This window comes from Eupeodes corollae, chromosome 3 (assembly GCF_945859685.1).
Source record: "Eupeodes corollae chromosome 3, idEupCoro1.1, whole genome shotgun sequence".
NCBI classification, from domain to species: domain Eukaryota; kingdom Metazoa; phylum Arthropoda; class Insecta; order Diptera; family Syrphidae; genus Eupeodes; species Eupeodes corollae.
Genome location: NC_079149.1, coordinates 134,885,751 through 134,910,059, shown reverse-complemented (window position 1 = coordinate 134,910,059; position 24,309 = coordinate 134,885,751). Strand labels below are relative to the sequence as shown.

Genomic DNA, 24,309 nt, shown 5'->3' with positions numbered 1-24,309 from the left:
AAGCCAAACCATATTCTTCCAGCGAGAGAGAGATCGGCTTCAACTTCAACTTCGGCTCGGGTGTTCTGCTTCTGCGGCAAGAACTTTAGCAGATCTTTCTTCTGTAGCAGCCACACTCACGACTTATAACTGGGCTGTAAGCCATACGGCGAAATGGGTTTCGAATCAGTCAGAGTCTAGTCGCGAGCCAATAAGGTTTGGAGATCGCATTTGACGCTAAAAATAAAAAAAAAAAAATAAAGAAAAACGCAACTTGTGAGTGCATCACTGATCGCTGATAGTTGACAACGAGCAGCCAGTGACGACGACGACGACCGACCAACCGCTGGCCGCCGGACGCGAAGCCATCTCTTCCGTGTGTACACCGTCTTTCTATTCCGTGAATCCGTGAATTCTGTATATTCCTCGCAATCTTCGGTGTTTTAATGGATTACAGAGTGTTAACACCGCTAACGTAGTAAAGTACAACAACAACACAAAACGAAGAAGAAAATCGCGAACAAAAGTTAGAACAAGCATCATGCTGCGATCTAAGAACTTATGCTGCAATCAGCAAAGTTCACACTTACCAATTTTAATTTGCATCTTCGTGGTGCGGTATGTGGCAGATGCTGCAACCGTTGGAGTTGGCGTTGGCACCTTAGGACTTCCTTCCGCCGCCGCCAAATCTAATGCCACAACAACTATTGGAAGCCTTTACAAGCTGCCCCAGGAGCAAACTGCTGAGACTGTGGACACCGGGACCTACGGTAAGTCAGAACTCAGAAAATGCTTGTAGAAATGACAACAGCTGGACGGGATGTATCTGTGGGTCTAATTGTATTTTGTCACGAAATCTTCTTTTCCAAAAACAAAACGTTCCCGATGTATGGAGAAGCTTATAAGGTCGACTCGTCCCATATAACCATTCGTGTGTCGGTGTCTTCTTTTTGTGCTCCTAGTTTAGTTCTGAATAAATGTATACGATGTGTACTCGTAAGATGTACAAAGTATGGAGTAATTAAATTCTTGACAGAATGTGGCTGCCATTTATGGTTGTCATCATTAATTTGGACGGCCCCCGATTTTAAAACTGTTTTGGCATACAAGTTGCAGTTGGTTTTGTTTTTGCTGTTGCTGTTGCTGTCCCGCCCGTCCGGATTGGGAGATGTGATTACTACGTAAGTAGTTATGTTGCTAGTGCTGGGGTGTTCCGCATATCATCTTATGTATGGTTACATCTTGAATCGGATGCATCACTGTTTTTACTCTGTAGGAGAGGTCTCCATTTTATTATGTTAAACTATGCTAATCGTTAGAGATCCGGAAATTTACGACCGTATGGTAATTATGTATGTTATGGTCTACGGGACCGCTTCGTAGGTTAGATTTGGTAACGATTTGCGTTTTCCTTTTGATGAATATTGACCTTAAGCTGCACCACAAAACAACCACCGCTTCTGACTATGGAGTATTTAAATTACTGAGTTTGGTTTCTCCGATGTGTGGTCAAATGTTGTTTTCTTAAGGCAAAGTTTATTTTTTTCTGTAAAACAAATTAACAAAACTAAATGAGTTATATAATAAAATTTTAATTAAAACCATTCACTCTGGAAAAATATTATTCTGTGCTTTGTGTTCAGGTATAAGAAATATTGAACTTCGTGCCTTCAGCCAGAGCTGTTGTTTTTTTTAGTAATCAAACGCTTTTAATAAACTTATTGATTTCGTGAGTTATTTTTCTTGTGCAATATTTTAGTACATCGTGAATAGTTTATATGATTGAGCAAAATTTATAAAAAAAAGATAACAAAATATTTCGGGTGGAAATCCGACAAAATTAAAATTCTACTAGAAAGTGCTCCGGGACATTGATTCAGAATCTTATAAAAGCACTTACATCAAATTGAAAAGTCAATAGCGGAATTTAACCAAAGTTCATTTTCTGGATTTTTTCTTACTGACAGAAATTTTGATCGGAAATTTAAATCTTTTAATTGAGATCTAAATGTTTTCCATTGGTAAATTCAGATTTCCGTCAAAAACTGATTTTTCTTGGTGGTGCGTGAAATTGTTTGGTTTCTTGTTACTGTATTACTTCGTTACTTCGTGTACTGTTTGTGTCAAATTTTTACCGAAGCAATTTTTTGAATTGTGCCGAAAGATCAAGATCTGCAGATTTGATCTTAAATCAAAAACAAATCAATTATTTTGTCCCATGGAATGCTAAAACGGGGAAATTTTTGTTTTGACAGATCTGGATCAAAAATAAATTGATTTATTTTAACCATAGAAAACCCCATTAGATTCCAAACGACAGTAATTTTCCGTTATTGATTTGACAGTTGAAACAAAACTAAAACAGAATCTCTGACAAAAACCGATTTGTTTTTAATAACAAATTAATCTCCATAGAAAAAATATTGCGCTCAAAATCACATTTGTACAAACATTTCTTTTGGTATTACTTCTTCTTGATGTCAATATTTCAAGTCTTGAAACTGATTTCGTAAAAAAAATATGAATTTGTCAGATTACCAAAGAGTGGCTGTAACTTTTAATATTGGTGGATTTTCAAAGAAATTAATAGAGAACAGGGTTATTTGAATCACTTAATCTAAGAGGTGTGTACAAAAATATTCGTTAATGTTAACACATTACAAAGCATTTAAAGGCCCAACTATAATAGACATATGCAAACATAAGCTTATGTCAAAAACTCAACGAAAATTCACTTAAGTTTGTGAAATTACTGCATAGCCATAATTCAATTTTGCTCACGTATCTACATGTCAGATTTTACCTATGCGGCAATCAACTGGGATCGCTCTTGCCTAAGTTTGCTTAAGTTAACGAAACTGAGAAAAATTGAACGAAACGGAGCTAGACTCTATTATGTTCACGTTTAATTATGCGCGCATATGCTAGCCTTTGCCTATTATAGTTGGGCCTTAAGGCCTACACTTTTAATGGAAGTCTACAATAACTTAATGAATTGTCAATATAAAACTGTCCAAAATAGTTTACAATAGTGTGAATTATAAACGTCATTGTCAGCCATTAAAAGATGGTTGACGTTTGAAATTGCCAGATGTCATTTTTTAACACATCTGACAATTACTCCAATCAGACAATTTTGTATTCAAAAATATTAAGCAATTGGGAGCAATTGAGGACTGACAATTCCAACAATTGGCGAAGTTTATGTTTTTTAAGATCTCAGAGACTTCCGTACTAAACACCATTTCTCATACAAAACATTCATTTTTGCTGTGAGAAATTTGATAATACACTCAGTTTCTCAAAAATTCTCTACGCACAATTATTTAAAAAGGAATAAAAGCAATCTCAAGCTATTTTGATTACTACGTGAGAATAAATTGTGTTTACCTAGATCTACCTGAGTAAATTCAGAGAAATCTCAGAAATATAAATATGCCAAATATCTGACAGGTCGTTAGAAGTTTCTAGTTGTATCTTATTGCCAAAAAATTCCCTTCTAAGTAAGCGACTTTATTGGAAACTTAACTGAACAGTTACTGAAGAAAAAAATTTCTTGATTGAAATCCACTGACAAATTTTAATGACAGAAATCTATCATTTGAATTGTGAGATATAGTGGAAAGATTTGTTTCACTTTTGAACATAGAAGTATCAAGAAAATGAATTTCCGTTTAGAAAATAGAAAAATACATTTTTAGGGAAAAATAAATGCGCAATTACACTTTTTCTCTTTAAAAAAAAAATCCTTATGTGATTTCCGAAACACTGTCAAATATCGATTCAATTTTTTTTCCGGATAGATTTCAATGATAGCTATAAATGGCCCCTTAAAGAATAGAGTTGACTGCAAATGAAGTTCCTATATTACCTGCACCTGACTTATATTGCAAGATCTGACAGCCCATTGACAGCTATTGTCAGAGTGCTGATTTTTGTAAGATTTGATAATCGTCTGTACCTAGCTTAAGGTTAGATTTCAAATGAAATTAATAAACAAACAAACAAGTAAGTTTGCATTGCAATACGTTGGTGCTTAATGATTTGTTACGGAAACAATTTCAAGTATAGCTGATATTGATCAAATGTCAAATCTATTAAACTTATTCGGAAGCTTTAAAACATAGCATTGCATATTAACAAGAATATCAAAATATAAATATCCATTACAAACAAATGGGTTCTTGAAAAGTACAGCAACAAAACAAAATTAAAAGAAACATTAAACTGTAAAAATACCGCAAGAAGAAGAATAAATGTGTCAGTAGAATACCATACCACAATAGATACACTCTGGCTTGAGCAAAAGTCGAAGAAGTCAAAGACAAACCAAAAAATGAAATCCCACATCATACGAGCTGAGCAATGAGCATCCACTAGATACGAGTACATATGAGCTGAGCATCTATCTTTGGAATTATTTATCACTTCGAGGTTTCTCGGCTCGATGGCATATGTGTGTTTTTGTTTGGTTATTGTACTGTGGAAATAGCTAAATGAAGACCTGCAACAGCAGAACTTTTAACCCAATCCCCAATATGCAATACTATCGAATCTCTATAATGAGAAGATGAAGAAACCAACAAAATGCGACCTTCTACGCCACGTCCACCACCAACGCCATCATATTCATCCAAGAGGAATTAGGTCAAATGGATATTGCAGCAATTTGAAACCGAGCGATCCTAGATGAGACTCTACAAGATATTCAATTGAATCGTAAACTTACCTTTTTGTAATTAGACAAAGTCCTACCGTATATTAACTGATGTACTTTAAGAACGGTTTAGCATTGGTTTACAAAGCAGAGTCGGTATACCTTACCTACCGTTTATTGTAGAAGTCATAACTCACTATACTGAGAAGTTTCTGAGGTTTTTCTCTTTATGCCAATTAGAATTGTTCGACGGACTTAGACGACCGACGACGACGGAAGCTCAAGCTGCTAAAGTCGAAACCGAAACCAAACGAGCAAATTACGTGAATATCGATTGAATGGAAAATGTGCTTCTGGTCGATCACGATTCCCAATAACGATGACGATGGCATCAGTTGGTGGTTATTTGTTGCCACGATGTCGTCGTATCGGTTCCTGGTGAGAGACCACCAACAGCCACCAACTTCTACTTACCGCTTCGCTTCTATAAACTGCTTCGATATAATCATTGTTAGAGTTAGATTTATGACAAGGTTAACGCTTACTGTTGCGCTAACTTTTTTATCGAATGCAACCAGAAAATGACTCGTTGAGGCTCAGGCTAACGCTGAGCCGGTCGTCGCTTCGGTCGGTGCGATGGTGGTGGCTTATTGGATGGAAATCATCATTTCAGGATGTGTTTCGTCTGGTGTTTCGTCTATGCATGGTTTGAGATTGGAGATGATGCGCACTTAAAAAGTTTACTATTCAGTCTCAAGTATAAACATGGGGCTAAGTGCGCATATGGAGGATTTACGAATGTTCGTGGAGAAAATGACATAATGAGGAAATGAATGCTGAACTAATGATACACCAGAAACTGACATCATAAAGCGGCGAAAAAAGAACCGATTCGACATGATGGCAATGAGTTTCGTATGATTGATTATATCATCGCCTTGAGAAATGAAGTTCTTAATAATTTTAAAGCAGTATTGGAAATTAAAAACATTATTAATGACCGTAACTTTTAATCTTTCCTTTTTTGAGCTATATGAATTCCTTAAAACTTCACTCGAGATCGATCTGAAGCTAAAGATTACTCACTATTTTTATTACAATCTAGTGGGCTTACAATTTAGTGTGACAACTGTCAAAAACTTCACTGTCAACATTGTCAGACGAAGACGTTTATAATTGTCAGATTTAATTGTTTGGAATATTTGACAGTTGCTGTCGTTTAGTATTGTTGTTATGTCAAAACAAATGTTCAAGTGTCATTGTTGCGAATTGTTGGATTTTGTTCGAATCATTGAGGAACGTACATATACATATTGTTAGAATTTGTTGATTTTTCAATCTCCCAATATAATAATGAAAGAAAAAGTAATTCGTTTAGGATGACGAAAGTCGTTTAAATGTATGGTTTCCGAAGCCAAACAAAAACGAATCCTTGTTTGTAAACAAATCATTCGCTTTTGACACTTTTGAGTTATGGATTTTTATAAATCAGAACTATTTGACACTTAGACAAAGAAGTTAGAATGAATATTTTGGCGTAATATTGTTACGTATTGTTGTATAGGAACGACAATAGAAAAAGAACAGGCCTCTGATCTTCTCTCACAACTTTGTCAGATCTGTCAATATATCCAGATGTCATACAATCATGTGAAATCACATTTTTTGAAAATATTGATAGAAACGTCATTTTAACAATTGTAAAATGACGTTCGAAATTGTCAGATGTCATTGTTTATAACAAATGTTAAACAGTTAAATGTTAACAGTTACTGCGTTATATTTTGTTTCTTGATTGCCCAGTTTATATTTCTAAGATATCAGAAATTTCTTAATTCAGAAAAATAAACAAAATTTCTTGAACAAATGTTTTGATGTCAAAATAGAATTTTTGTGATTCAATTTCAAAAATAGTAAAGAAATCCAAAGCTATATGTGATTTGATTTCCAGGTTAGGATGAAAGGTGAATTATGTTTATATTACATTTTCCTGCTCTCTGCTCTGACTGAGAAGATTCTCAGAAATTTTAGAAATATAAACTGACCTATTTTTTGTGCAAATATTGCAGAAACGTCAGTGTGAGCCGTTTACAGTCAATTGACACTTTGACATTAACAGATTTGACTGGATGATAAGAAAGATTTTCCTTGACTAACTTTCCAGGCAACTTTCCAATAAATTTGCCTTAACTGGTTGATAATTTTTTTGAAGCTCGCCAATTAAATACAAGAAACTTACAAAGCCTCCAACTCCATTATGTTGTCTTAACCTACCCCAGTATCAGTCAAACTTTTGTATTATTGTGGTCATTGTCCTTTGACAATTGATGACAGTTCTTTATTGACATAGATGATAAATCTTCTTCGTTTAGACAAAACCGAATCAGATAACAATCTGATATCGAAATTGAAAGATTTTGTATGTGAACAGAATTGTTTGTATTAAAACGTTTATAGCTTTTGTCATTTTATTGACAACTATTGTTAGGTCACTGACAGATCTGATAATATCGTCAGACCTGAAAACCTTCTGTACTTACTCATGAAAGTATAAAAAATATCTGGGTCTCAAACTTAGATACAAATTATTCAAGTTTTCTTTTAAAACTTGTTAACCTTACAAAATCTCTTGCCAGATAGTCATATAGTCATATAGACATATGGAATCATCAACCAACGCTGCATCTTAATGTTAAAGTCATTCTACCATAAAATACAATGCCAATCTTATAGTATTTTTTTATAAGAATCAGAAACAACCAAGCTGAAAATATAATCTTTCACCTATATTTTTATACCCTACCCTACCCAACCCATGTAGACATTAAAAACAAACTTTATTCCAAAACTACGAAAGCGTGAAGACACAATCAAGAGAACCCCTTTTTCACGCAGTCAAATCGCGCAGTGAACCCTCCAGGCTTCCAACTCTATCATCGCTCACAAGTCACAACAGAAGATGAAATTTTATTTGTTGTTGTTTATTTTTTAAGAGCATTTTTATGGCAGAGAAGTACACATTATATTTTGCATAAAGGTTGAAATCCATTTAGTCACAACGAATTGCACTTAATTCCAAGTTATTAGTCATCTCATGATATTTATTCATGGAATGGATGATGAAGGGACAATGGGCGAATGGGCCTCAGCAGCTTCGTCGTCTTTTTCGTCATCATTAACCAACAAAAACACCACCAACATCCTTCTCCAAATGCACGTATCTGGTGTCGTAAATAATTTCCTTCTATCTATAAGAGCGTGCGGTTGTTGGTTGGGTTTAGATACAAATTGACCAACAACACTCTACAAGCTCCGAGACTATAAAGACTATAAGACCACCACTGTAATTACGTGGGCAATTTGGACTGGTTAAGTGAATTTTGCAGAACAGCGAACTGGCAATCACAGACCTATGGAACGAAACTATAAATTAAATGTGATGTGATGTGCCACTTTGTCCTAAGTAAATTGGTGCTTTGCACTCTCAATCTCAAGAATCATTTGAAGCTTCAATGGAATTCTATAGATGTACACATCACTTGCACAATGATGGAATCATGTGAATGCCTTGTATGGATCTGTTTGCTGTTTCTGTTGTTGATGTTGACTTTGGCTTTGACGTCGCGTCGCGTCGTCGCTCGTCAAGTCAAAGTCATTCGTCTGCATCTTCAATTTGATTTGTTCAATTCGCGTGAAAATGAAATTGGTAATTGTTAAACTGACAGCGAGATTAATGAGGGATCACAAAATAACAATAATCAAAATGTTTGTTCAAATGTCTATACAAGAGTGCATAAAGAAATTTATATCTATTGTTAATGTTATAAAAGAAACGATACTATTGTTAACATAAAACAATTCAATTAAAAGTTTAAAGCTTTTCACTCTATGCATTAGAGAGAGAGGATGTTTGCGTGTCACATTTATTATACCGTGAATAGTGAAAACTTTGGATTGATTATACTTAAGCTTGGGTGTTCAACATTGTGTGACGCTTGTTATTCATGGTCGTTTAAAGTATTTTCAATTTGAATGTAGTAAAGTGGAAATAATTTCTGCACGTTTTTAAGTACTTTTTTCTAGTAAAAAAGAGGAACTGTCAACACCCAGACTTTTAGCCAGGTGCATTCCTCCTTTTAAAAAATCTAACCTAAATTCTATGGCCTCCAAGAATACATCACTAACCAAAGAGCCAGACTTCAGTCGAACTATCAAGTATAGATATTTGTTCTTAAGCCGTACTACGTGAATGAGGAGTACTTTACAACACTCTATCATTCAAATATTCAAGAAATAAAAACCACTGATATCTCCTTTGAAAACCTATCTTCCCTGCTTTCTTCTCCCCTTTTACTATGCTAAACTTTAAAAAACACAAAATAAATAAAAATTGGTACTTCGGATTGCTGAACGGCTTCTTGTAGGAATTGACAGTTTGTGTTTGCACCACGAAAACGTCAAAATGTATTGATAAGTAGGGAAGATCAGTCTCTTCTCGATGAATTCCTCAATTTACCAAAAGCCTACTCTGGCCTAAAAAAGTACTCTTAAAAATCTGTCCACAAAATCTTTCGACTCAGCCTCAGTTTGACAGGTCTACTGTATTTGAAATTAATCAAATCTCAAAAATTCAGACCTCAAAATCTTTCGACTCACTCACAGTTTGACAGGTCTACTGTATTTGAAATTAATTAAATTTTATGTTGCATACAAAATTTTAAACGATTAAATAAAAAAAAACTAGGCGAAATTTTATATCTCTTTTTATTTTACATTTTACTTACATAAGTCAATATCACAAAATGGGAATTTCAACTTTTAGAGATATGCTTAATTCATTCCATCACATCAAAGTTTTTAAATTTATAGAATTTCTCAGGCTAAGGTTTGTTTGCTTTTTTCCGAACTGTCAAAGTCGTAGACGTGTTCAGACTTTCATGATTTCTAAGTTTCTGTCTTTTCAAATTAATAGATCCCTTTCACATATTTAGGTTTGTTTACATTTTTTACGAACTGTCACTTTTTAGACGTGTTTAGATACTAAGAACTGTTTTTAAATGATTTCAAATTTTGGAATGGTAAGTAATTTACTCAAGTCGTTATACGAATTCTTTTTCGGGGAAATCGGCTTGTGCTTTTTTTTTAAATCAATTTAAGCTCGGAGTGTGCTTCATGAGCTCTGAAACGCAGTTAATTTCACATTTGTTTTGTGTGGTATGACAGGGATGGATTGGAAATGTTAAATCTTTAAATTGACAGTTATAAGTTCTTTAGTTTGTTTCACTAATAAATCTAATGACTGATCAAATTCCGCTAAATGCGTCGACTTGCTCAGGCTCTGTTCAGTATACTCTACTCTTAACTTTAAAGAAAACCCATTTTAATTTTTGACATTTCAAATTAATAGATCCGATCCTTATAGACTTCGTTCATTTGGTTCATTCTACGAACTATCACTGCTGCTAAGACGTGTTCAAATGCACCGTTTTTCATAAAAGGGTGTAGCTAAGAAATATTCAGAAAATTGCTTACTATAAAATTGTGCACCTCTATTTCATTTGAGATGATATTAAATATCCTTACATTTTTACATCTTGTCAAAAAATATAGTTAAATGTTTTAAATTTTGTCATATGTTAGAAAAACTTGGCCTAAAATCGCTTTTAAATGCACACAAAACAATTCAACAAACAAACATACGTCAGGTTAATAGCCACAAACTTATAGAAGCACTTTCATAAAGCTAATATGGCAATCAAACCTTGAATAATTGCTACTGTGGAATGATGCATTACCCTGGTGCATTAACGCGTTTTACAACTTTATCTTAACATGAGATTGCATAATAAATGCACTTAAATAACTTAATTGCACAAAATAACTTTTCTTCTTTAATTGCTTTCCCATCATCAATTTGTTTAATTTTCTTCTTTTTTTTCTTCTCTGGAGAAACTTTTTCTTATCGAAAAATGAGATTCTAACAGTCTTGTGTATCACAAGAAAAACATCAACTTTTAATAAAGCCCTAAAATTAATAGTTGCTGCCTTTTTGAATCTAATGATGGGAACACAATGTGGTTCTCCTCAAAATTTTAAACTTTTAGCGGAAGCCAAATGTGTACATTTTTACCTCTTAAGAAGTTTAAAATAACCTAAAAACAAAAATGGACACTTTTTCAAGTTCTCTTTTACTTCCTTGAAAATGCATAACTTCTTTTATGCACAATGGAGATACACAAATATATATCTCCATCGATCATAATTCATCTCACGTAAAATATTGTAAAGGGAAAATATGTTAAGATGCACATATATTTTCCCAAACGAAACTTTTGTATCTACATCGCTCATCGCATCAATATATCTTCTTCAGATGATCACGGGTTCCAGCAGCGAGCCTTAGGTGAGGATCGGTACAGTTTTGAAATCTGATAGATACCACGTGCCACATGGCGCATAAACAACAAAATGCTACTGCTGCGTTCTTACAATATTGCAACAAATTGCAACTATTTAGGTTCAGAAAACGGTTTTAGTTTAATAAATTTTGTGTTTGAAAGACTTGGGCACGTAAAAGGGTCGTCCGTTGGGTGCATCTATCATCATCATCGTCTTAGCTACGGTGCGGAGCAATAGCTTTTTGTTATGATGCGGTACACAAAAGGTACCAACCCACTTTTAGTACGCAATCCTTTTTGAGACTACATGAATACTCTGAAAACCGTGTCAGCAATATAATTATTGGCAATTTGTTTCAATGAAAAGTACGTTGATTACAATCTCGCAACATCTGTTCCTTTCTTTTCACAGAGATATGGTGAAAGACCTGTTATTGGATCTTATTTCCTAGGAGAACCTTAAAATTACCATCACCATTGAGTGTAAAAGTATTGTATAGGTTTCGTTTTAGTGTTGTTGGAAGGAAATTGTTACGTCTATCAACTTATAGCTTCTTTTTGTATATAATTTTAATAACAGTCGTTCAATCAAACGATCGTATCGTCGTCATAGCAAAAACATAGGGCATTGAGGTACAATAACTATAACTATTTATAAAACAAAAGAGAACTTGAAAATATATCAAAAAAGAAGAAGGAATCGAAGACTCACTTAAGCTGATTAAGAGTAAAGATATATGAACGATAATTTGTATGGAATTAAAGCACGGATTTCCGTTAAAGGAAGTTAAACGTATAATCAATTTTCTTAGGATAAATTCGTATAAGAATTTCTCAGTCAAACCTTAAAAAACGAAGTTATTTGCTTCTTGCCACTCATAGGATCAAAAATAAGAACCATGGGCCGATTTCACCAAAGATTTTGGAATTTGTAAACAAAATAATATCCTGCAAAGTGTTTCGCAAAATTTGCAAAGTGAAAAGAATTTTTTAGACTTTATTTGAAAAGTGAAAAACAAAAGGTGTTGACCAATTTAAAATACAACTTTGCAATCAGGTCGTATTTTGAAAAGTTAAATTAACAGACATTAGTGAATCAATACCTTTCGTGGTACCGTCAAAACATTCACCTACAGATAATCCTCCTTGAATTTCAAAGTCAATGGATTAAAAACCTCTACAAAATCAGACCTTCTGAAATTGAGATCATCAAGTTAACCCTAAAATTCAAAATTCACTAATTTAAAAATAGCCCATGTTAATTGTCTTGTTAACTATTATTTACTTTTTGATTTTCAAAACGGTTCATTTATTTTTTTATTAGTCTTTGAAAACTTTTCAATACTTTGCAAATGAAAATTTCAAAAACTTTTCAAAATGTTTAATATATTTTGCAAAGTTTATTGTTAGTTGAAACAAAAAGAAAAAATACTTTGCAAAATAACAACATTTTTGACTTTTTCGAAAAGAGTTTGCACTTTGCAAATTTGAGTTTGGTGAAACTTTTATTGCAAAGGAGAACATTATAATAATTTTCTTTTTGCAAATTTGAGTTTGGTGAAACGTGAAACCGCGTATACGCCTAAGTGCATCATTTTATCATTTTTATTTTATTCTATTTCTTAAAGGCATTGTTAACTTTAGATTAAAAAAATAAAAAATTGGGTGGCGCAACAGTCCGTTGAGAACTAGGGCCTAGTGACTTACAACTCTCAACCATTCCTAAAATAATCGCTGGTGTTCCCCAGGGATCCGTTTTGTCTCCGACTTTATTACTTATATTTATAAACGAGCTTTTCTTTTACTTCTATTCTATTAAACTGTTTCGCTGACGACAATACCCTTAGCTTTTCGTATTCGTCTCTTGATTCACATCCTTGACCTTCGGATGTGAAACTTCAACGGCTGCGTATGTCAAGAATTATTAAGCGTGTAGAATTGTATGCTTCAAAATCTCAATGCTGTCTCCAGTCGTTAAAGCGTAACCCAGACCACCTCTTATGGTTGGGTTAAGTTTTTGTGTGGGTTAACACCCAGTCCACACCGAGCAGCCCAAAGTATTAGTCTATCCAAGGCCTTTGTAAGAGTTCTTTTAGGATGTTGAGATGCTTTGCTGAAACTGCTATAGCAACCTTGTCTGCATATGCTATCACTCTGAAGCCCTCCGCATCCAAACAAGTTAGAATTCCATTCACCACTAGGTTCCAGAGAAGAGGAGATAGAACACTACCTTGCGGTGTCCCTCTACTAACGAATCGTCTACCAGAAGAGTTGCCCACTTTTGAATTAATTATTCTGCTAGTAAGCATTAAATGAATTAATTCCCTAAGCGAACTCTTTACATTTAGAGATGTTAGTGCAGATGTGATTGCAGATGTGTCCACATTGTTAATGGCACCTTCGATGTCAAGGAAAGCGACCATAGATATGGAGGGAATATTCGACGATGCGTACTAAAGTGTCTAATGCTGTTTCCACCGATTTACCTTTACAGTTGAGACGAAGACAGAAGTTTTGTATCAATACTTGGCCCTAAATGGATATCAATCAATCTTTCCAAGGTCTTAAGAAGGAATGATGATAGACTTATAGCTCGTAGATCTTTAGGATTGACTTGCGAGCATTTACCTGCTTTGGGTATAAAAACAACTTTAACTTCTCTCCATGCCGAGGGAAAATGGACCAGGTAAAGACAGCTAAAAAGTTGCCTCAAGGATTGGTGCAATTATGTCAGAAGTCTTTTGTAACTCGGCTGGTATTATCCCATCTGGTCCTGCAGATTTAAATGGTTTGAAGCTGTTGACAGCCCATTGTAGCTTGTCCCTTGTGATTAGATCTTGTGGATATGTTGTATTGGAACTTGAACGTATATAATTGTTGCAAGTTGCGGTAAGAGAACTACCAGGAAAGTGAGTGTCCAATAGTAAGTTCAGCGATTCATTACTTAAATTTGTCCAGGAGCCGTCCGCATTTTTCAAGCAGCTTGGCATCGGTGGACTAGTTGAAAGAATTTTTCGTAACCTAGAGGCTTCAGAAGTTTCTTCTGCCACAGAAGGACTGCCAAGAAGATCGCTTAGATTTCCTTACTGAATTCTGGTAGATTCTTAGGGATTCTTTGTAAGATTTTCAGTGAGAGGCTATAGTCATGCGGCTTTGTCCCGGTTGAAAAGTTTCATGCATTCTTTTCTTAGTGAGTCAAGCTCTGAGGCCAACCATTGTGGTTTCCTCTTTCCTATGTTCATAGAGCTGTAGTCGAAACAATTTCTTTGTTTTACTGGTATTTTTACAAACATTTTTCTATCAAATTAGACAGTTGCTAGTTGCATTCCTCCTTTCAAACAAATCAACCGTAATACTCGCATTTCTAGGAATGGAATCCGTTTAACCTTCAGCTCAATTTCAGACGTACTCTCAACTACAGAGATTCTTTTTTTAACCGTACATTGAGAATGTGAAATGCTTTACACAACTATGGTTTTCTCTATCATTTTGATTTACAAACTTTAAGACCAATGTAAAGTGGTAGCTACTCTTTAATCCTTTGTATTTTATAAGAAAAAATGTATATATTTTACTAGAATATTTTTTTTCTCGATATGTTTAAATCAGAAATAACTGTGTACCACTTTTAAATACATTTTGTTTAATTTTCTATGTTTATTAAAAACAAATGGTTATTTAAAATTTGAAATACCAGATTTAAAAAGCTGGTTTCTTCGTAATGTAAAATATTCGTAAGTTCATATCGTTTTTTCTCTTATTTGCAAGTACTTCATTAACTTCACAAAGGGAGTTATTGTAATCGATCCGATTTGTTAAATTGAAAGTTTTGATATTTCTTGACGTTTCAATTTTGCGAAAATAAATTTTAAAAAACCTAAACAAAGTACTGGTACAAATGTATTTTCGTGTTGAATATCCTTGCAACAATTAAATACATATATTGACTTCAAACTAGTTTTATCTTATAATAAACTTCGCTCTTAAACATTGAAACGGTTTAATTTCGAAAAATCCAAATATCCAAAAACTGACAAAAAAAAATACAAAAACACAACTAAAATTGATGAGGGGAAGGTACCGATGTGAGTCGCATTCTTGCCTTTTTTAAAGTCATTTGAAATATCCTACAGATTTTATCAAATGTCAAAAACGACCTTATTTGTAGAATATAATTATTCCGAAAGTAATTTCCTTTGTTGTATTTAATTTTTGAACTGAAACATAATTACATAATTTTTATTTAAAGAAATAAAGTTGTCAGTTGTTTTTAATTTTGTATTTATAGAAATTCTGGAAATTACGAATATCGTTATTATGTGATTATGATTGAATAGCAGTTTTTGTTTGAAAGTCTTTTATACAAATTTTGATATTATTATCTGTAAATTAAAATGTATTAGTCTACAGCAGGGGTCGGCAAGTAGTTTGAAGTGGGGTCTAGATACATTTGAAAACATTTTAATCCAGGTCCCGAAAAAAAAATTAAAAAATTTTGTAGTTTTTATTTTACTTCATTTAAGTAACTGAAATATTTAAAAAATTATAACGATGGTCTTGAGCCAGTTTTATATAGTTTGGTTCACACGAGGAGCAAATGCGAACAGTATCATCAAGTTGGCAGTCTGATAATCTCGAACGATATTTGTTCTTAAAAAAAATCATTTTTGAGAAAGACGATTCGCATATATACAGATGTCGAGCCAAACTTAGTTGAAAAGTTGGTAGATAGATTTTTACAATTTTGATATTTTTCTGAACATGATGCTAACGCCAAAATTCTTCAGTGGATGCAGTTTTAAATATTTGCAGCAAAATGGAATCTTACAGCAAATTCGCTTTTAAGATCGAATAGAAAGTTTGAAAGCACTGCAATGTCTTCCTCTTCAGAGTTCCTCTTTTTATATTCAAGAATTGCTGGTAAATGAATGAATTCATTTTAGCAATATCTTTTTCGAAAACATCCAGCTTACGATGAAAAGCAGACAAGCTTTGTATTAAGTCGCATATTAATTTCATTTTACCTTGTAGCTGTATGTTAAGCTCATTTAAATATTTCAGAACATCTTTTAGAAAAGCCAAAGCTAGTGTAATGCGCTCTTTTGTTACGAACTCCAAGTGCTTCCTTGCTTCCGTCGTATCCAAGGTTTGCAAGAAGGATATTACTTGCTCTTTAATCATCCAGAAACGTTCAATATCATGACCTTTATTTAGCTAACTGTTGTGTTGCAGTAAGCCCGAATACGCCGTTTTACATTCAGATAGAAATACTTTTTTGGGGAAGCGTTTAAAAGACGAAAAATTGTTTTGAAAATCGATATCGAACAAAAGCTCCGTAATTAGATCTTACAATAAGACTGACACCCAAATCGATTGCAGAGTATATTCTTCTTTAAAAAAAACGATTGTTTACATATTCCGCAGTTTGACAGGTGGACCTTTGGACAGCCTGTTGCTGACCGCTGGTCTACAATATCTCAACTTACTTTTTGAGAGAAAAGTTTTCATCTTTGTCTAAAACGATGGATTTCTGGGACCCCTAAATGCCAAGACCGATTATATAAACCTCTAAAAGGATGTTAAAAAGTATCAAAACACCCAACTCTTCAACACGTCCAGTTCATAAGCATCAACCCGTTTAAACAACTGTATCTGTTTAGAATTTCTTTATTCATGAGAAGAAATTCTACTTGAACCAGAGGAAGAAGAATAAGATACCGTTCGAAGTTTATCTAAATCCATCGATCTCTACGCATAATATTCCTGTTCTCCATACCAACTTTTGTCCCATAGACACATGAATCTTTTATAGCCCGCCTGAAAAGTATCGGAGTGCGATAGTCATAATTAAGCGACAGTTTCCTGATGTCATATTTTTCTTTCAATTTAATTGAATATTTCTTTAGCATCTTAGCACCACAAGGGCGTCATAGTTCTATGTGCCTGTATTGCATTAGATATGATCTGAAAGCTTGGCTAATATACTCTCCAGTACGTAACCAGTCCGAAAGGTTGTATATAGCATATCACGCACTTTTCATCCAATCTATTTTCTCGTCTTTAATATGAACATTTCTGTACTCAGTACATGATCGCAGATACATATGTAGATGAAATCATATCAGTAGGCCAAGCCATCAAGAAGAAAATAAAGAAAAAGATAGATTTGCATATGAAATTATACAAGAAAGATACGTGGTGGACCAGGCCAAAGCCAGATTATTAAGTCCCGTTTATTTTGTTGTTGTTTGTTCATATTTCTATACAGATGTATTTTCTTTGGAAAACTACAAGGTTATATGGCGAGGAAATGCAAAGCAAGTTGACATGGATTTCGGACTACGCGCGGACTCTTCTTCTTCTTTTTGTTCTTCTATCGAAACAAAGAATAAACACGCTGGAGGTTTCTTATTTTTATTGGAAAATAAACTTGTTCTTCTTTAAAACGGACGCATTTGTTTCTATAGAATCGGCATAAAGCTCTGTTTTTTTATGTCGTGGCTGTTAACACTGCTGATGATCATCTTCATCATCTTAGAGTCTTCGTTGCTAGTATCATCATAAAACCGGTAACATTGCATAGAAAAGTTCGGTCTTTAGTGGGCGCGATAGACGCAAATGGAAACACACCACCACCACCACTGATTGCCTGAAAGAATAGTGCCACTTTTGGTGTTAATAATTTGTTGTCTTGTTTGGGGGCTTTGAATTCTTGAATCTCTTCTTTTCAATACATAAAGTGAATGGAGGAAATAGTGACCACTCAAGAAATTCAAATAAAAGTTTTAATCATAATTCATAACTATTAAATTGAATCGTTTTGTGTTCGTTGAACTTAAGCGGCAGTGGCGGTGGATATCAAAACACCGCTTTCCATCTTCTTCGTCACCCTCTCCTTTTTCTACAAATAAAAACTGTCCCAAAAGAGAGTAACCAATTTTTAACAAACAGCCCAAGGAAGCGTGACACGAATTCGCCTATAAAATTGCAAAAACACAAGATGTTCTCGGGAAGACCTTATAGCCATGGTTGCCAATGAAAGGCAAACACAAATTATATCATGGAAAAGTTAATTTTCCAAATATTTATTCCTTTGCTACTTTATCCAGTTTTCGATTGAAAATTCAATGCACAGGTAGCGCCATCAGAACGCCTCTTTTTTCAACATTGAATATCTCCGCCATTTTTAAGACGATCTTCACAAATGAACAAGATTTTTTTGGTAAATTATTATATGTCATTTATTTCAAACAAGGTTTAAACCCTTTGAGGACATTCTGCATAATTTCGGCCATCATTTCGGCATATAACCATCTACTTGGCATTAACTTTAGCTTTTAAATGACTCAACAGGAAAGTCTGGAACCATTAAATCCAGAGAAGGCTGAAAGGTGCAGAAATAAAATCCCAATTTGGCGCTCAAAGATGAACGACGCCAACAACGACAATTATTTGTATGTATTATGTATAGAAATATATTTTCAAGGCATTCATGGCTTAAACACAAAAACGCTTCAGCTTCGGCTTCGCCTGACGTTTAAGAGCTTAGCCATAGGAACTCATTGCATGTTGTCATAATAAAGCTTTGAACTCACGTTTCGTTTGACAATCGTAAGGAAAAGAACGTAATATTACGTAATGTAACTCTAAACGGAACCTAGTTCAAATTTTCTGAACATTTGCTTTGTCTGACAGTTCAACAGATATAAAAAAAGTCAACAAACGAAATACATTTGTTTTTGAAAGGATTGCCATTGGTTATTATAAGATGTGTAAGCTACTTTAATTTTTTTCCGATTTTAAAATTCATATTTTTTACTGCACGAAAAATCAAACAAACTTTTGAGAAAAAACAACAGCTGCTTATGACAGAAAGTGCCATTTTTAGAAATGTCATTTAAAGCAACCTCGAAACAGGCCCATCGTAACGCAAACGAAGCCGAAGATGAAGCGTGTTTGTGTTTCGGCCATCAAGAACAATTTATATGTATTAGAGTTTAAAAATTAAAAGGCAAGGCTACCTCTTTACAAATTGTAATTACAAAAAATTGAAAAATTGAATTTAGAATAAGTTGACGTATACACATTCACATTCCAGTCACATCCAAATCTTATGGAATGCTGGACTGGAATGGGTTTCGTCTTTTGGGCCCAAAACATTATGGTTAGGTTCAGACAACATTCATTTTGACCAAGGCAACTACTTAGTTTTTCAAGTGTCATAAATAAAAAGATTTATCTTGAATAACCTTCCAACCAGTTTTCCAATAAATAGTTCGTAAATTGAAAATTGGAAGCCAATTTTGTTTTTGACAGCTGGTCAATTAGATTCCAAAAACTTGCCTTATGTCGTCTGAACCTGCTCAATAGGAATGAACTAATTTGCATAGAATTACTCTGAGATGGAGACCGTATGATTGTATAAAAAAATAGTCCAACTTGAAAATCTACATAGAATAAATTTCCAAGGAATCAATCCTTGTTTTAAAAAATCCCCAAAAAATTCCAACTTTCAAATTTTGGCTAGAAGATTTTTGACATTTTAGGTGTTTTCTCTTTAGAGATTTTTTCAGTGCTGGAATTTTCGGCTCAGAAAATTCTTCTGATGGCAAGAACGGTACCATCTCTATCCCAAATCAACACTTTATGAGACCTGATATCCGCCTTCCTTACAAACACTTGATCGTGAAAGTCGTGCGCCGAAATCCAAAGTAGCAAATGGTCTCTCCAACTTTGAAGAAATAAAGCCCGATAATGGTTTTGGAACATACCCCAGCTTAAAAAGTTGTTTACTGGTTTTGCAGTGTTGTTTGATGAATAAATTGTGACTGCTCCGGAGAGGATGAAATGAGCCTCGACAGTTTTGCAAAACGTACGCACATTTTTCAATATGTTACTATCATTTTTTAAGGGCATTCTTTCGGTGTATATTGGCTAATAGCTTAAATGACATTGAAAATGACGTTTCAGAATTGTGTTCATTTGTCAAAATCGTCTGAAAATGGCGGAGTTATCCAATTGTGAAATAGGATACATCCAGATGGCGCTCATTGTATGTGTATCATCTTCTTCTTCGTTTCCGGCTACTAGTAGCAGCATTTTAACTCCTCCTGGAGCATAGGGCGGCAACCAGTTCCTTTCATCTCTCTCTATTCCTAGCAGTTTTGGGACTGAGATTCCTTCATGACAGATGATCTCCATGTTTCTCTTGGCCTTCCAGGCCACCTTCTACCTTGAGGATTCCATTAAAATCACTGCTTTGCTATGTTATCGTACGACTTCCTCAGTGTATGGCAAATCCAGCGCCACTTTCTCTGAGCGATGTCAACATCCACTTTTATTTTTGCCAGTCCTGGGCCACAGTTCATCCTTAGATATGGTTTGTGGCCACCGGATGTTCAGGATGTAACGTAGACAGCGGTTGACAGAAGTTTGCAACCTTTTCGAGATGTCAGCAGAGCACTTCCCCACGTTTCGGAGGCATATAGCAGCACGGATTTTACGTTGGACTCAAACAACTTTAACATGGAAGTTCCACACTTTAGAAAGCATCGTATTATATCAATTTTGAAATATTTGATTTATGATAATAGCATAAATAAAATGAGCAAAACTGAGATAATTTTAAAAAAGGTTAACTTTGTTACGGTTGCGTGACATTTCTACAATTTTTGTTTTGTTACCGTTGTGTGTCAATCTTAAGCGAAGAAATAGCCATGCTCAGTTTTCACACAAACATTTTCCGAAAAAGAGGCAACCGTAAAGAGACAAAATAATAAAAGTCAGGATTTAAACAAATTAAAAACAAAACGAAGTGAATTCCCCAGGAAGTCATAAAAAATTAAGAACAATACAATGGCACACACACGGCTTGTTCGTTCCGCCACACAGAACAAGCTACATTTGAGTTGACATCGCATGCGCGCAAGTTCGTTCCATAGTTGATGACTCTCCGCTTGATACCGTCGTCGTCGTCGCTCGTCGGTACCGCGAGCGCGACTAAATAATCCTCATCACAAGTCGCAAAACGAAAAATACTCGAATACTTCCTAATATGACAATTGTAGGCATGTTCCTCTGCGGTCTTTTGCCATGCCATACAATTATTTAGCATTTTTCTTATTGGTACCTATACCTACCTTAACTACACTAGCTGCTCTTCAGGTCTTCTAGCTCTCTGTGCAATGCTGTCTCTGGATTGACATGACAATGACTTTGGTGTGCTCGATGGCTCGATCATTTCCCAGAGGATTACTCGCGTCACTATTTCATCTCGCGCAGTCGTTTGGTCCCAAATGCAGGAAGGCCAAGAAGGTATGGAAGGCAGGCAGTTCCATTTGTACAGACAGCAGCTTTTACAATGCTTTTAAGTGAAGCAAACAATCTGGCGTTGATGGATGTGCGAATGTTTTTGTATCTTTTCTTTATGTTTGGGTTTATTTTTATTTTTTTAATTTGTATTCCCTTTGGCTGTGTAATTCTTTATCTAATCATCGAGCACAAGGTTTTTCGTATAAGATAGTTTTTCCCCGGGTATTCTTGTTGATATACTTTGCACAAATTGCCGGGGTGCTTGAGATATTTGATGACGATCGGAGCGTCGATGAGCCTCAAGTTGAATCATTTCTCATCTCGTCTCATAGCATCAATCTGAAACAAAAGTGGGGTGCGGTTGCACAAAGAACAAAAATTACAAAAATGGGAAATGTGGACGATGTTGTACCCTTTTGATATCTGCAAGCTTAACACGGAAAGTATCTTTTTCTGTTTTAAGATCCACAAACGTTCGATTTATTTTGCGCTAAATTATAAAATTGTTTACTAACTATCATCGTCTCCTTCTTTGATGGCATTCCTGCTACAAAGAAGTAAAAGGGCAGTGCTCCATCAGCTCCATCAGCTCCATCAAAGATCTGGTTTTCTATTTTGGTGTTTGTACATTCGCATGCTTTCAAGAAGACTACGAGTGACGAACGGCTATCTGGCTGGCCAACACCACCACTTGCTTACATATAATAGGAAGATGAGGAAATCATTGAGACAGCCATATCATTTTTAAGTAAGGGAAAGTGTAGACGATAACACCTAAGACTATGTGTAAAATATATTAATGATGATTGGTAAAGGAATTTTTGTACTCTTTATTTAATAATTTTACTTTAATTTATGTTTTGATTATTTATTTATTTAATCTACAAGCAAAATTACAGCTAACAGATAGAAGCACTCCAAAAGCTAATAAATACAAATACTTCATTTTTAAATTTATTACGATGAAGATTAAAAAAGTCAATATTTGAAGACACTTCATTGAAATATACAATAGATCTTGATAACGTTTTATTACTACCATAATTTGTCATGTCAATTCTTTGGAATAAAAAGATTCTAGCTCTCTTCGACCTAGTGGGAACATAGATTGGTACCAAGGCAAGAAAAGATGGACATTTAATATAGTAGCATATTAAGTCTCTAATGCTTATTATACTATGAATTTTTCTTCTTGATTGTAACGACTTTATCCCAAGTAATTGGCATCGAGCCTCATAACTAGGACTAAAGTTCCAACCCATTTTCTTAAATATGTATTTTGTAAATCGTCTTTGAATCTTTTCAATCCGATCAGAATAAAATATATAAATAGGACTCCAAATAACATCTGCGTATTTGATCTGATGAGAGATGTGTATATACAACGATAATAAAAGGAAAGGATCTTTAATTTCTTTTCCATTTCGTTTTATGAAACCTACCAGCGAGTTGGCCTTAGGAACCAAATAATCGAAATGACCTTTGAATGAAAGTTGGGAATCAAAAATAACTCCCGAGTCTTTAATACTTGAAACCCTACCTAAATGCACAGATTCAATTGCATAGTTAAATAACAAAATATGAGATTTTCTGGAAAAAGAAAATCGTATTACACTTTTTGGTATTCATTTAAAGGCTATTGATGTGACACCAATTTGATAAAGAACCAATGTCATATTAAACAAGTTGACAATCGTCCAAACTCGAAACTTTTGAAAATTGTCAGATCGTCCGCATATAATAAGCATTCACAATAATTAAAGACCGAGACAATACCATTAACGAACATTATGAAAAGTAGCGGACCTAGGTGGCTACCTTGCGGGACACCTGATGTACACTGATTTTCCTTTGAGTATGTATCTCCAATCTTAACTTGTTGTGTTCTACAAGATAAATATGACGATAAACAACTAAGAAAGTGGGAATGAAAACCAAAAATCTCTTTTTTCCAGAAGTGTTTATTGGTTCACAGAATCAAAGGCTTTACTAAAGTCAATGTATACTGCATCCACTTGAAATTTTTGTTCCATAGCGTTAGTGACATACGAATTGAAATAAGTTAAATTAACAGATGATCGACCGGATACAAAACGAAAACCATGCTGTACTTCTGATAAATATTCACTTGTAAGAAAATCAAGCTTTATTTTCACCATGCTTTCAAACAATTTGGGAATTGCTGAGAGTTTACAAATACCCCTATAATTTTCTACGTCATTTTTAGAACCTGATTTGTGTAAAGGGACCAAGTAAGAACGTTTCCATTCATCAATTAAAATACCTTCTTGGAGGGACTTGTTGAATATGCTTAGTAAAGGAACACAGATGGAATCACAACAATTTTTTAACACTTTGGATTAAAGTCGCCATTTAAGTATGACTGACTGATTGATTAAAACAAAAGAGTCTAGGCAGAATTTTTCCAACCAATATACTCTTTAAGCATTAAAGCCATAAAAGTAAAACTAAATTTTTTCATTAAAACCTTTCCATAAATTTTACTTCTTTTAGCTGTGATGCAACTTTTAACTATAAGATATTTTATATCTCCAACAAAACTTAAGTTCTTTCAATTATTTAAAAAAAACCAAAAGCGTATGGTAATATGAAGCTTGAAAACAAAGACAAACTTTCCAGATTCTCTTTTCTTTAAATGGAAACTGTCCCATAAATCACACGACAGCACAAAACAAAACAATTCCCTGCCTTCTTAAGTCTATGTATGAGGTTCCAATTATCGCATCCATTTCTAAAAAATAAAAGTAAGTTTTTGATGATGATGCAGTTAACGTTGGTTGGTTGTTGTACGGATTTTATTACGTTTTTCGATGAAAGCAAAAAGGGATTGTCATCATCTTCTAAACAGCAGCTCATGATTTGGGCCAGTGAAACGAAGCAGCCAAATGAAAAAAACATTCACACATCAAGCTATTTTCGGTTGGCTGCCCAGGTAGGTCTTCT

General features: G+C 34.4%; 1 protein-coding gene across 1 annotated transcript in view; it reads left to right on the top strand.

The window, feature by feature from the left end:
• The first annotated feature begins 128 nt into the window (after positions 1-128).
• The window catches only part of LOC129949953 (uncharacterized), a 49,083-nt gene continuing 24,902 nt past the window's right edge, over positions 129-24,309 (top strand). Inside the window, exon 1 of the mRNA XM_056061702.1 lies at positions 129-749. Coding sequence (XP_055917677.1) covers positions 521-749 — 229 coding nt within the window. The 5' untranslated portion in view covers positions 129-520. The remainder of the gene's footprint in view (positions 750-24,309) is intronic.